The sequence below is a fragment of the Condylostylus longicornis genome, unplaced genomic scaffold (genome assembly GCF_029603195.1).
Source record: "Condylostylus longicornis isolate FDR11 unplaced genomic scaffold, ASM2960319v2 ptg000159l, whole genome shotgun sequence".
Lineage (NCBI taxonomy): Eukaryota > Metazoa > Arthropoda > Insecta > Diptera > Dolichopodidae > Condylostylus > Condylostylus longicornis.
This window is the reverse complement of record NW_026578127.1, coordinates 72426-88243: the sequence shown is the minus strand read 5'-3', so window position 1 is coordinate 88243 and position 15818 is coordinate 72426. Positions and strand designations below refer to the sequence as shown.

Below are 15818 nucleotides of genomic sequence, written 5' to 3'. Positions count from 1 at the left end.
GAAATTTAATATCTAAGTTCTACATTTTAACGAAATTAACTTTTCAGGGGATTCGGATTCGGACTTGTAGGAAAACATTATGTTCGAAATTAACTTGTATGTTTTTTCAGGTACATTTTTAGGAAATTTTCCTTTGTTTTATTGTACTTTTGTTATCTTTGGTTTTATTGTATTTTACTTTATCTTTCAGAATGCGTGTTATTTTGTTGAAGTTGTTCAATTCCTTAATTTTATAATTTTGTGATTAAAAGATAAGGCTAAATTAAACTTCATCTATTTTAGATGATAATAAAATAGTTAACCTGATGGTATCTCTTTTTTGCATTATTGGTGGTGATTGTGTTGCAATTAATATTAGGTCTAAAAATAGCGTTGTATTGTCTTTAAGATTTTTTTATTTTATGCCAATTCCTATAATAAAATATTTCAAACATCATTGTTATTCCCTTTTTTTGTTGATTTGCTAAGATTATGTATGTATTCATGAAGTTTCGTTGATTTGATAGTTTTCAAAATACAGGATGTGCAAAATTACCGATTATGAGATCAAACCACACACTGGTAATACAATTTTCCATAGCCAATTCTTTGGTTAGGAAAACTTAATTTTACTACCACACAAACTGAGTGTATCTATGAATAGGTTTTTTGATATCTTGGTATGCTGGTTAATGAGCTATCAATTTATTGCATGCAGAATGATAGTGATTCACTTCTTTAGGTAATTGGGTTAAAATAAAATTGTCAACATAAAAGTTTCAGATGAATTTATATTTTAATTAAAATTTTATTTAAAATGTGTTAACAAATTTTTAAGAACATTTTAATTATAAATTAGTGGAGGAAGTTTAAATTAATTTTAGTATTAATATACATATATTGAGAATAATTTTTAATATGATTTCTATTTGTAATTTTCAGTAGCAACGAAACTTCAGCAACAGTATGATCCAAATTTAGATGCAAAAAGAAGAATTCATAAATGTCAATTTTTGGGTTGTAAGAAAGTTTACACAAAAAGTTCTCATTTGAAAGCTCACCAACGAACTCATACAGGTAAAAACCGTAAATTGCTACTCATATTCGATTTATTATGTCAGTTAAATAATGAAATCATCTTAATATAACGCCATCTTTAACATTTTTGTTAGACAAATTCTCTCAGTGAATTCACTGAAAGAATTTGGGGGGGGGGGGGGGGGGGAAGGTACCGGACTTTTCCTGCACATAAACAAATGCTAATAACTTCGGAACCATGTGATATAGAGTAATCATGGGGAACTTGTTTAACAGGTGATTCATTGTTCTTTAATTTTGGTCTTGCAATTAATTTAACTTAAGCCATAGTGTTCGAGATACAGTTCGTCAAATTCAAAATTTTTATCTTATTTTAATAAATAATAGATAATAAATAATAAATAATAAATAATAAATAATAAATAATAAATAATAAATAATAATAATAAATAATTATAATAAATAATAGTAATAAATAATAATAATAAATAATAATAATAAATAATAATAATAAATAATAATAAATAATAATAATAAATAATAATAATAAATAATAAATAATAAATAATAAATAATAAATAATAAATAATAAATAATAAATAATAAATAATAAATAATAAATAATAAATAATAAATAATAAATAATAAATAATAAATAATAAATAATAAATAATAAATAATAAATAATAAATAATAAATAATAAATAATAAATAATAAATAATAAATAATGCAATGGGGTTAGTTCCAAAATCACCTCCATTGCCGCCATTGAGCAAGTTGTGATTGCTCCTGTGATGCAGACGCATGTGAGTCTCTGCAATCGTTCCAGGTTCTTTTTGGGAACAAAGAGTTCCCTCAAACTTACCTCTAGGGATGATGACAATATCATCGGCATAAGCTTGGACGCCAATTCCTTGACGAAGCAGCTCATCAAGGCTCATCATCCACCACCAAACTCCACATTAGCGGGGACAGAAACCTACCCTGTGGGCATCCTCTGGCCACGCGCATACTTAGGGTGCTCTGCCATACAGCAGTCTCTGAAACTCTCGTAGCCAACATATTGGACATCCATAGAGAGGTGCAATCATCAGGACGCCTCAGGGCGCCCGAATCCGATATCCAGGAACGCGCATAGCGCCACCTCTCCCTGTTCTATTGTGCTTTCTAGGATACTAGCAAGGCGGAAGCGGTCTCTGACGACCTCCCCGCCCGAAGCGCATGCCGGCAATCGCTCAGCGGCCTCCTCGCCAACACCCCCGCCCGGACATGGTTATCAATTATTTTCTCCATCGTCTTCAATAAGAACGATGTGAGGCTAATCGGTCTGAATGACTTAGGCACCATGTCCCTTCTTCCCACTTTGGGTATAAAGACAACCCTAGCCACCCGCCAGGACTCGGGAATGCAGAAGTGCTGGTGAAATTCCTTCCACTCCCACCTTATCCTTTCCTCCGTAATTGTGTACATAAAATACTGCAGTTCCTCATAAAATTCATTGTGATATTTTAGGACCACAACCTAATATAGTGTTTATGAATTTGTGTTTAAGTTAGAGCCACGCTTACTAAGCTCATTATATACCCACAGAAAAACGTCTAATTAACATATCGTACACATTTTAATTAATATATACCATTTCCTAAACAATTAATACGCTGCATTAAGAGAAGAATGAACAGAAAGAAAAAGGAAAAAATATTTTTTTTTTTCGTATTATCAAAATATTACTTCCTACAGTGTGTCGACAAATTCAGTAATAGATTTCTTAAAAAGACTGATGCTAGTGATTTTTTTGATTTCGATGTAGGGAGCTTATTCAATGCCTTTAGGCTATTATACAAGCAATTGTTCTTTTGCTTATTGGTCTTAAACGTAGTTAAGTAAAAATGAGGCTTTTTCCTCGTATTATATAGATAGTAAAGCTCTTTCCTGCAAACAAAATCTAGACTGCGATATTCATCTGAGTAGAGCATCGCAGTTGGGTGGATGATAGGTTAATTATGGATGTTTGTAATAGCCCCCTTTACTGAATATCCAGCTTCAACATTTTCGACTGGACGACCCGCTCCATATAGGGTTGAGCTATATAATATTGAAGAAAATGTAGACTAAGTAAATTGAAAACATTGCTTCGTGATTCAACAGACTCTAAATCGCCTTAGAACGAAGATATATGGCGTTATTTTCTTAATAATGTGATATATATGTTCATGCCATCTAGTTTTACTATCAATTATCAACCCCAGATAATTATAGCTTGCTGCTGTACCGATTTGAATACCACCGTGAATTAAAATGGTATTGTCAATCTTTTTATTATCAAAAAATCGAATCTTGGTCTTCGTTAGGTTCATTAACATCCTATTCTTTGCCAACCATACGCCAATCTTTATTACCTCGTCTAAAATAATGTTGCTGAGCTCATTCTCGCTTCGTTCTGAATAACCTATAGCTAAGTCATTGGAAGAAAGTTTAATATTACCCCGTAAGTTCAAGCGTGAAACATCGTTAATGTAGATTTTGAATAGATCGGGCCCAATAATTGATCCTTGCGGTTCCTCCTTTTTAGTTACCTCCTCAGAACTGCGAACGCATCCTGGTTTTATGCATTGTAATTTTCTTGTCAAATAAGACCTAAAATAGTTCTTGTGATTATCCGAGAAACCAAGAACCGAAAGTTTTCCCATGATCGAGACTACTGAAGGCTTTACGAAGATCAATAAAAACACAGGCCGTGTATTTCCCATTGTCCATACTCTTCGTGATTAGCTCGACAAGCTGCCGCCATGTGTCAAATCCAAACTGTTTCGGTTGTAAAATGTTGTTGCTATTTAAGAAACTTTATTTTTTCAAAAATTTTTGAAAAAGCGCTTGAGATTGAAATGAGCCGATAATTCCTGTAGCGTCACTGACGTTAAATATTGGTGTAACTATTGATTTTTTCAGGTAATTCGAAAAAGTTACTGTTTCAAAGATAAGTTTCTATAGTTCATCAGGGCTACAACCTATTTCTCAGTAAAAGTTTTGATGAACTTTGCGGAACACATAGAGCTGGCCATCCCTATGAAAACCCCTGTTAAAAATGATACGTTTATATAAGTCCCAAAATTTGTTGGCGTTAACAGCACTTTGCACAATCCTGGTCGAAAAATAAAGAAGTATTGCATTTTTAACAAGAAACTTGACCCTATTTTTATATTTTTGCAGTAATTTTCAGAAAGTTGGTCATTTGGAAATTTGTTTTTATACTTTTGGAAGGAATCACGAATTTTAATTGCCCGTAGAATTTCCATGATCATCCATTCATTTTTTTCGCTTTGAACTTCTTTGAGGGATAGTACTAGTGTAGAAGTTTATTAAATTAGTAACACTACTAACCAATTCATCAAAAGTGTTAATCAACACAATACCGTTCCAAAATGAATTTCTTCAGAATTTCGAGCATCAACTTCAGAATTTCGAGATACCTTTAGTTCAACCCTTATCATAAAAAGTAGGTGATTTGAGAGGGCGTTGTCCATTAAATAAAAACAATAGGACAAATTAACCGGATCCGTGATGAAATGATCAATTATTATCCTCGTAATTTCGCCGGTAGCGGGGCTAATACCAATCCTTGTAGCATACGTCTCCAAGATCCTGTTCATCAAATCGAAGCCATTACCCATCAACATTTTCGAAAGGTCCCTAACATAATTTGAATTATATCTAATAAATTAATATTAAAACCACCTACTACAATTACTCGACTGTATTGCTCCTTCCCCATAGGAAGGAGCCCTATCCGAAAAAAAAGCGTCGCAGCCAAGCAAATTAAAAACTTGTTTTCTTCTCTCTTTAACCAATTTTCCGATAGAACTATGATATGAATTTCGCATTCGTATGACTTTTTGCGAAAACTTGGTATATTAAGGTATATTACATTCTATAATAAATAAATAATCCAACAGGTCTTTTTAAGTGGTAAGAAATCGTAAAAAAAAAGTTCTCACTACTAAAACTAGTTGGGAAAAGTAATCGGTCTGGTAGTAAAATTTATAAGGTGTAAGTAGTAAATCATGAATGTACTAAATTTAATTTTAAAATAATTTCATATAAATTTAAATGTAAAATATTTTTATAAAAATTCATATTGGAAAAAAAATGTATACAAGTTTTTTTTTAAATTATTTCATAGAAACACGAAGAATAAAAGAACGGAAGTAAAAAAATTGTTAGCTTGAAGTTATTTGAGGCTAGTCATTTTTTTTCTTGTGCGTATTGGAGATATTTTAATTTAACTTATTATTTCAACAACTAAAGTAAAATGAAAATTATTATTTAAAAATCAATTATTAAAAATTTTATATCACTAATAACGATTGTGAATCATCAATTAATAGCATATTAGTAACGTTTGAAAAGCTTTTATAAATATTCGCAGTGTTGTATATATGTAATCAATAATTAAAAATATAATATCAAAATTGCTATACATAAAACTTAAATTGAAAAAGATTTCTGTATGAAATAGCAAAATTGGTTTCGAAGTTAAACCAAAAATCTAAAAATGAAATATCGAAACGGTTATACAAAAAAGAAAAAGTTAAAAAGTTTTTTAAATTTAAAAGCAAAAGAAAGTTCGAAATTAAATCAAAATGTAAAAGTGAAGTGTCAAAATTTTTTTACAAAAAATTAAAGTTAAAAAGTGCACTAGATGATGAATCCATGAAAGAAAATTTTATGTTATTTATAGTAATTACAAGCGATTGAAAAATAAATACTGAAATTTTTACAAACTTAATATTTAAAATGTGAATAATTGTTCTAATAGCAGTATCCTACCGTCTTTAATCGAAAAGAAATTTATGATTGAAAAGATGTTAACACTTCATCGACCGATTGTGGTTGAGGCTGCCACTCAGTAAGTACCGGCCCGAATTTACTCCTAGTACCGGCTAAATTTTTACTATGCATTGTGTTGTGTTTATTCTTTTTGTTTTAAAGTAATGGATTTTTATTTATATTTATACTTTATTTTGTATTTGTTTTGTACAATTTATTGCCTGTTTAACTTACATTCATGAAATAAATTCTAGGTAACAGTAATTAAATATTTTAATATCAAATAAATAACGACGTTGGCGCTGCGAAGTTATAAAAAAAGTCGATTAATAGGCTACCGATCGATGATCGAAAGGAATAAAAAGCCGATAAATCGGATTTATCGGCTACCGGTCGATAAAGTGTTAGTTGAGGACGCGCATATATTTCCCTTTTCCCAGCAGTTTCAAATCCTAGCTCTGTGCTAAACATACGACCATAGGCTTTAGTAGTGAGTTAAGGGGGGTTCTAGACCGGAAGTGACGTCACAAAAGTAGTGTAATCCTAAAGGTATGCAAAATAATGTGTAAGGGGGTTCCAGATATAGTGTCATCCTAAACGTGTGCAATAATGAGTGTGTGTTTTCTAGTTGTAAGATATGTGGGGTTTTAAATGTGGGATTATTGCATACGTTTAGGTTGGGGCATGTCGTTATAAAAGTAGTGTAATCCTAAACGTATGCAAATAACGAGTGTGTGGTTTGTAGGTTTAAAGTATATGGGATTTTAGATGTAGTATTATTGCATACGTTTAGGATAGGGGCATGTCGTTATAAAGGCAGTGTAATCCTAAACGTATGCAAATATTGAGTCTGTGATGTGGAAGTAAGCGGAAGTGTGTCTGGAATAATTGTATAGGAGTTTTTGTCTCGGTTAAAAGTAATTGTAGAGGAGTTGTTGTCTTGGTTAAAACTGGGTAAAATTGCAAGTAATATAGTAGAGCGACATGTTGCGAGTAGAGTTAGCTTTATGTTGTTTTATGTAAAAGTAAGCGGGAGTGTGACGCTAAGAGTTTGGAATGATGAAAATGGAAGTAAGGATTTTGAAGTATGATTAATAGTAGAGCGCCACGTTGCGAGTAGAGTTAGTTTTATTTATAAAACAGCGCCACGACGTTACGAGTGTGAATTAGTTTTTCAATTTTTAAAATGAAATATGGAATATTTGCAGAGGAGTTGTTGTATCGGTTAAAAGTAGGTAAAATTGTAACTAAGAAATATTTTTTTATTTTAAATATTGGTTGAAGTATTTAATATTTAGAATGAAGTATGCAATTTTGATTGAAGTATTTAGTATTTAGAAAGAAGTATGGAATATTTGTAGAGGGGTGGCTGTCTCGGTTAAAAGTAGGTAAAATTGTAAGTAAGAAAATATGTAGAGGGGTTGTTGTCTGGGTTAAGAACTATTTAAAATTAAAAAGTTCTTAAAGGTTGAACGATAGGTTTAGAATTATTTTAACATTGATAACAATTTAAACATTGATAACACAGCACCACGTTACGAGTAGAATTATTTTTTAATATTGATAATACAATTTAGAATTATTTTTTTAATATTGATAACACAGCACCACGTTACGAGATGTATTTACTTCCTGAAAACAAAAGGTAAGGTTTAGAATTAGTCTTTTTTAGAATTTTAAAAGATAATTCATACAACAATATGAATCTTATCATCATTATTTATGATGTCCAATGTCCATTAACTTAAATATTTTTTCGCGCATTTATAAATTAAAAAATTAAATTACTATAATTAAATCATACTATATGTATGATTTAATGTAAAAAGAACTGACATAAATAATATAATTGATAACACAACACCATGATATGAGACGTATTTACTTCCTAAAAACAAAAAGTCAGATTCAGAATTAGTTTTTAAAGAAAAAATAAAAAATTGTTCACGTTATCAATTTTTATTTTACCTATAAATTGTGGAAGAAAGTAGAAAATTTAATTAAAATTCAACAAGCAAACATTAGAATTGCATATATTATAAATAATTATAATATATAAGTAAAACAAAAAAAAAATGAAGAGGATAAGAATGACAAGGAGGGATAGCGAGTCCAGTTGTAGCAGTGATTATAGCACTGCTACAAGGAATTAACAATATAAAACCTATCGACAACTTGGCTCGCTGGAACTTGGAGTTAAATATCAAATTTTGGAGTTGTCAAAACAAAAGTCCTCATACAAGGACTCGGAGGGTAAAAAAAAGGAAACAGTAAAAATAGAATGTGAGAAGTTTTACACTTATATGCCGCAATATTATGCGGAAAAACATCTTGAAAAAAGAATAAAAATATTAAATAAAAAAATTAAAAATAAAGGGTTTACGTATTCTTTTACAATTATGAATTGTATAGATAAATTTTTTGAATTAAATTTTAATATTGAAAAATAACAAATGTCTTTTAATTATTTTCAGTTTCTTTTTTTCAGCCTTTTATTCTATTTGGGTGGGAAAAGAAAACGATTTTTATTGTTTTTTTGAAAACATAATCATTTATTTTTATTATGATATAAATAAAAATAAAATCATTTATTTTTAATATGTTTTACTGCTGATTGATGTTGGGAGGTTGAATTCATTTCCCATTTTTATTAGATGTTTTGCTTGCTGATTGATCTCCTTTTTTAATATCTTGTTTCCATCCCTTTGTAGAATCAGTTTAAGTGTTTGCTAATTTATCATAAGTGTTACTCTTCTTGGAAAAATAATTTTTAATTTTGTCCATATTGATTTTGTTTTGAATATTGATAATTGTAAACAGAGTAACTGAATGAATAAATTTTTTATTGTACTCATTTCTTAAATACTACAAAATTGATTGGATCAGCAGTTTTATTAAGTAAACACTTTCAAAAGCACACATACCAATATGCTTATTCGAACATCTTTTTGAACAATGAATATGCTGACTTTTTAAATTTTTTAAACTTGTTGAATTATGTTTGTCACCCAAATCATAGGTATTACTATGCTTTAAAATTTCATTAATCCAATATTTCTTTTCTTCACCTTCCACATATATGATTACATTTTTATTTATATAGAAATTTCAGGAGAAAAGGGTAAGTCATTATGAAGATCATGAAGATCTTTGGGATAATCTAAATCTACTTCTAAGGTATAACTAATATTTGAATTATCAGATATTAATGAAACAGAAAAATCTTTGCAGAAAAAAGTATAAATTAGAAATATTATTTTAATAGTTTATTAGTTTAACCTGAAAAATTAAGAAAAAATTAAGAAATTCATTTCAATAAAACTTGTTTTTAGGAAGTAAATGCGTCTCATAACATGGTGTTGTGTTATCAATTATATTATTTATGTCAGTTCTTTTTACATTAAATCATACATATAGTATGATTTAATTATAGTAATTTAGTTTTTTAATTTATAAATGCGCGAAAAAATATTTAAGTTAATGGACATTGGACATCATAAATAATGACGATAAGATTCATATTATTGTATGAATTATATTTTAAAATTCTAAAAAAGACTAATTCTAAACCTAACCTTTTGTTTTCAGGAAGTAAATACATCTCGTAACGTGGTGCTATGTTATCAATATTAAAAAATAATTCTAAATTGTATTATCAATATTAAAAATAATTCTACTCGTAACGTGGTGCTGTGTTATCAATGTTTAAATTGTTATCAATGTTAAAATAATTAAATAATTATTTTAACATTGTTAAAATGTTAATTTTAAAAAGATTTTAAATTTAACGACTTTTTTTTAAAAAAACTTACAACATTAACCCAGACAACAACCCCTCTACATATTTTCTTACTTACAATTTTACCTACTTTTAACCGAGACAACAACCCCTCTACAAATATTCCATACTTCTTTCTAAATACTAAAAACTTCAATCAAAATTGCATACTTCATTCTAAATATTAAATACTTCAACCAATATTTAAAATAAAAAAATATTTCTTAGTTACAATTTTACCTACTTTTAACCGATACAACAACTCCTCTGCAAATATTCCATATTTCATTTTAAAAATTGAAAAACTAATTCACACTCGTAACGTCGTGGCGTTATCTTATAAATAAAACTAATTCTACCCGTAACGTGGCGCTGTACCATCAACCATACTGCAAAAAAACTTACATCCCGGCGGATTGGGCTACGAAATATCCGCAGTAAGGTATGCTTGTGATAAGAGTCCACTAAAATCAAAATGAAAATCCAGACGCGACGGACTCACAATGAGCGGCTCTCTGGTCTGCGACTGATCCCTGAGGGACGGCAGAAATTATATGTGCTGCCTTGCATGAGGGAATTATTCTCGAAGGCTATGAGAAGAAAACTCCGAAATAAAACAAACAAATGCAATGAACAAAACACAAGGATTGAATACCCCAGGTGGTAATCCAGTAATGCTGGAAAATCCACACTCTTCGGAGGCTGATCTCATGGATTCTGGGGGAGACCACTTATTGCATAGTAGATCGGCGTTGATGGACCCATTTAGAAGAAGATCGAGGGTCATGCGATCACCCCCATTGGTGATTGCAGAGAAAAAGGACAGAGCTAAGGATGGTAACTCTGAGAAAAAGTCTAATAAGTTTGCGAAAGACAAAAAAATGAAAACCCAAGAGGGTAAAATGAAAAGGCATCTCATACAGGAGAATAAATTGGATTCTCAGGACTCGAGAATAACCCAGTTGGAGAGTCTTTGTAAGGTGCTACAAATCGAGATCTGCAAATTACAGGCAGAGAATGTAGATTTAAAAAGTCAAATAAAATCTGCATCAACAGAAAAGAAAAACAAAGATGCGGAAGTTATCGTATATGAAACCGACGAGGAAGAATTGGCAAGAGAAACTGACTGGATCCTAAAACAGAATAATGCAAAGAAGCGAAAAATGGAAAAGTCTCCTGAAATAAATTCAGGGACGCCAGTTAATAAAAATAGCACAAGCCTTGTCCGGTTATATTGAGCAACATTAAGAACTACTCCCACATAGTTAAGATATTAAAAGAAGAAAAAATAAACGTTAGGGTCAATATGATGAATAATGACCAATTAAAAATAAATGTGGGAGATAAAAATGAATACAGATTACTAATAAAAGCTATAAATAAGGCTAGACTGGAGTGGCACACGTATGAGAATAAACTGACGAGGCCAGTTAAAGTTATGGCTAGAAATCTCCATCCATCGTGTGAGCCAGAGGATATAAAAAAAGAGCTTATTAGCAAAGGCTTTAAATGTCTAGATGTTGTAAATAAAATCAAAAGGAAGAAGGAAAATGGAAAATATATTTCAGTAAAACTTCCGCTCTTTATGTTATCTTTTGACCATTCGGAAGATATAACCAAGATGTATAAAATAGAATACTTACAGCACATGAGAGTAAAAATTGAAGCTCTTAGAAGCAGCAAATCCATTTCTCAATGCAAGAGATGCCAGAGATTTGGACACACACAAAAGTTTTGCCAAAGAGAGGCTAAATGTGTAAAATGTGCTGGTAATCATATGACATCGGAGTGCAACAGGAAGAATAATTTTCAGCCCAAATTTACGAACTGCAATGAGGCACACCCTGCTATTTATCGAGGCTGTTTGGTTGCAAAAGAATTGCAAAAAAGAAGATTGAAAAAGAATAAGACCAAACAAATTAAATTTAATGAACAAAGAACTCCAAAAATAGACAGAACGACGGCTCCTAGTAGGGTGTTAAAGGGAGTATCTTATTCACAAGCGCTTCAAAGCGAAATCCCACAAAAAAAGAAAATGAAGGAACCTGAGAACAAAACCCCACAAACAAAAAGAACTGACGCAGACATTATGCAAATGATGCATAGTATGTTAATTAGAATTAACGAGATCTCTAAAAGATTATTAAAAATAGAAAATGCATACACTGAGATGTATAAGGGAACACCAAAGAAGTTAAGAAAAGATGTACGTAATGGTGTTCTTAATAAGAATTGGAGGTCTTTCTCAAAACGAGAAATATAGATATTTGTTTGCTGTCGGAGGCTCATTTGACATATTATACGAGCCTTAAAATAGGGGGTTATGATTGCTATAAAGCGGTACATCCCAGCAATCAGCCCAGAGGAGGTAGTGCAATACTAATAAAAGAAAGTATAGAACATAATGAAGAATTCAAGATAGAAACAGCTGAAATTCAACTTATTTCGATAAAAATTAAACCGACTAAACAGGACTTTAGTGTTGGAGCTGTATACTGTCCACCAAATTGCAGCATTAAGAAAACTACTTTTAAAGATCTCCTGTACAAGCATGGACACAGATATCTAATAGGAGGTGACTATAATGCCAAACATACAGATTTGGGTTCTAGAATCACCTCAACTAGAGGAAGAGAGCTAAGAAAAGCTATTCAAGAGCTAGGTTGCTGCTATCACTCCACTGGCACTCCTACTTATTGGCCTACTGACACTAACAAGATTCCTGATGTTATTGACTTTTTTATAACCAAAAAAATATCAGAAAATTTTCTAAGTCTTGAGATAAATATGATTTTAATTCGGATCACTCTGCTGTCATATTAAAACTAAGTGAAAAAATAACTAAAACATTATTTAGGCCCAGTTTAACAAATAGCACTACGGATTGTGTGAGCTTTAGATACGAAATAATAAACAATATTGACGTAAATATTAATATACAATCAAGAGAGCAATTAGATGTGGAGTTAAAAGGATTTATTAAAATCATAGAAAGAGCTGCATGGAACAATACAAAAATGTCAAAGTACAAACCGACAGCAAATAGCTTTCCTCGAGAAATAACTGATTTTGTAGGTGAAAAGAGAAGGACCAGACGTAGATGGCAACTTTCGCGTCACCCTGATGATAAAACTGTTTTAAACAGGCTTTCCCAGGTCCTTAAAAGAAAAATCCAAGAATTTAAATCGGCAACATACGAAAATTATATAAAGAACTTGTCAGCTACGAGGGAAACGAATTATTCCTTATGGAAGGCGGCAAGGAGCAAAAAGAGACCGATTAGGCACGCTCCGCCACTGATGAAAGCAAATGGCAGTTGGGCGAGGAGCAATAGAGAGAAGGCCGAATTGTTTGCTGATCACTTGGAAAACATATTCACGCCAAACGGAATAACCTCAAATGTGGGTTTGGTAGAATCTATCGCAAATGAATCAGACAGCATAGCTCCACTTACTCAATTAGAGGTTGTGGAAGAGATAAGATCCCTGAAGTTGAAAAAATCGCCAGGTTTTGATCTTATTACTGCGGAAGTACTGAGAGAGCTACCAGACGAGGCATTGGAACATCTGACGAAAATCATGAATGCAGCTATGGATTTAAGGTATGTTCCTTGTGCTTGAAAAGTCGCGGAGGTAATTGTGGTGCCGAAACCCGGGAAATCCTTGAGGGAAACAAAGTCTTACAGGCCCATTTCACTGTTACCAATGATATCTAAGCTTTTTGAAAAACTGCTATTAAGGAGATTGAAGCCAATAATAGAAAATAGGGGCCTAATACCGAACCATCAATTTGGTTTTAGAAGAAACCATTCTACGATGGACCAGGTCCATAGAATAAGTAATATTTTAGAAAAAGGCTTGGAAAATAGGAAATCTGCTCTTCCATGTTTCTAGACGTAGCACAGGCATTCGACAAGGTGTGGCACAGCGGCCTTATACTTAAGTTGGGGAAAATGTTACCATCGTCATTTGTAGAAATTTTGAAATCTTACTTAGCTGATAGATTATTTAGAATTAAACAAGATGCTGAATACTCCACGCTAAGAGAAATAAGGGCAGGTGTGCCTCAAGGCAGTATATTGGGCCCAACGTTGTACCTGCTTTACACGAGTGATTTGCCACAAATAGAAAAAGCTACGATAGCCACTTTTGCTGACGATACTGCAATATTGGCAGTAGGAGCGAACATTGACGATTCGACAAAAAAATTACAGGAGGCAATTAACAAAATAAGCCAGTGGACTAGAGATTGGAGGGTGAAGTTGAATGAAGCAAAATCGGTTCACATAAACTTCACCAACCGGAAAATAGTGAATCCACCACAAATTAACGTAAATGGAACGAACGTAGCGATCCATAACTCGGCAAAATACCTAGGGATGCCACTTTTAACTGAGACAACAATCATATTTCAAAATCCTTACTTCCATTTTGATCATTGCATACTCTTAGCGTCACACTTCCGCTTACTTTTACATACAACAACATAAAGCTAATTCTACTCGCAACGTGGCGCTCTACTATTAATCATACTTCAAAATCCTTACTTCCATTTTCAACTTTGCAAACTCTTAGCGTCACACTCCCGCTTACTTTTACATAAAACAACATAAAGCTAACTCTACTCGCAACGTGGCGCTCTACTATTTTACTTACAATTTTACCCACTTTTAACCGAGACAACAACTCGTCTACAATTACTTTAAATCGAGACAACAACTCGTTTACAATTGCTTTTAACCGAGACAACAACTCATATACAATTATTCCAGTCACACTTCCGCTTACTTTCACATAAAACAACAACCACATGTACCATCCTAAACGTATGCAATAATCCCACATCTAAAACCCCACATACTTTATACTTAGAAAACGCATACTCATTATTGCATACGTTTAGGATGATACCATATCTAGAACCCCCCTACACATTATTTTGCATACCTTTAGTATTACATTGCTTTTATGACGTCACTTCCGGTCTAGAACCCCCATTAACTCACTACTGGCTTTCTTCTTTTCCAACAATTCGCTTTTCACTTCGTTAGTGCGGAGTTCAAGGGCATATAAGCGGTCTGGTTTAGATGTCTTTTGCGATAAAGGTTTTGCAATTAATCTTTTCTCATCTTTTATATTAGTCTGCAGTTTGCCTACCATTTGCAGAATAGTATCTCTTAGATTTGCGACGTTTGGTCGGAGGCCTGTTAAGACCACGTTTTTTTTATTAGCTATTGTTTAGATATTTCATTAAGCTTTCAAAATTATTTAATTTGGTTTCCAAAGCTCTGTCCTATTGTTCCACAACTTCCAGTGGTTTTTTATACCCTGCACTTCGTGAATTATATTAACTTTGGTATGGAGTTTGTAACTACTTGAAGGAGTCACCTGCGATATGGACATATATATACATTCTTGCTCAGCGTAAAATTCTGCGTTGATTGAGACATGTCCGTCCGTCCGTCCGTCCGTCCGTCCGTCCGATCGCACGATAACTCAAAAACGAATAATGCAATCGACACCAAACTTTCACAAGTTGCTTCTTTTGTGCCAAGGACGAACCCTATTGTTATTGGACCAATTCGGACAACGGGTTCGGGTAGCTGCCATACAACTCAAAGAGTTTATTTTAATTATTTCAAAAACTAATAAAGTTACAAATATAAAATTTTGTATACATGTGTCCAATTATATTCTACATATGCTCTAAAAATTTTAATGAGATAGCTGCACCGGTTCGGGTGGCTGCCATACAACTCCAACAGCAAATTTTTTATAATCGGCAAAACAATAAAGTCAGATTCATGAGCTTTGGCAGTCGTGCGTCCAATTATAGGTCAAAGATATTTCTGAAGTTTTTGTAGAATTGCTTGACAGGTTCGAGTGGCTCCCGTACAAGTCCAAAAGCTTATTTTAAATATTTGGAAAAATAATAAAGTCAGATTCATGAAACTTTGCAGTTGTGTGTCCAATTATAGGTCAAAGATATTTCTGAAGTTTTGGTGGTATTGCTTGACAGGTTCGAGTAGCTCCCATACAACTCCAAAAGCTAATTTTAAATATTTGGAAAAATAATAAAGTCAAATTCATGAAACTTGGCAGTTGTGTGTCCAATTATAGATCAGATATATTTGCGAAGTTTTAGTGGAATTCCTTGGCAGGTTCGGGTACCTGCCATACAACTCCAAAAGCTAAT

At 32.2% G+C, this 15818-nt stretch overlaps 1 protein-coding gene across 3 annotated transcripts in view; it reads left to right on the top strand.

The window, feature by feature from the left end:
• The window catches only part of LOC129616022 (Krueppel-like factor 6), a 245725-nt gene that overhangs the window by 169839 nt on the left and 60068 nt on the right, over window positions 1–15818 (top strand). For 2 of the 3 annotated variants that reach the window (XM_055531448.1, XM_055531447.1), the window contains one exon: window positions 922–1056. In XM_055531448.1, the coding sequence (XP_055387423.1) occupies window positions 922–1056 (135 nt within the window). The remainder of the gene's footprint in view (window positions 1–921; window positions 1057–15818) is intronic. The other variant, XM_055531449.1, reaches the window with a different exon arrangement.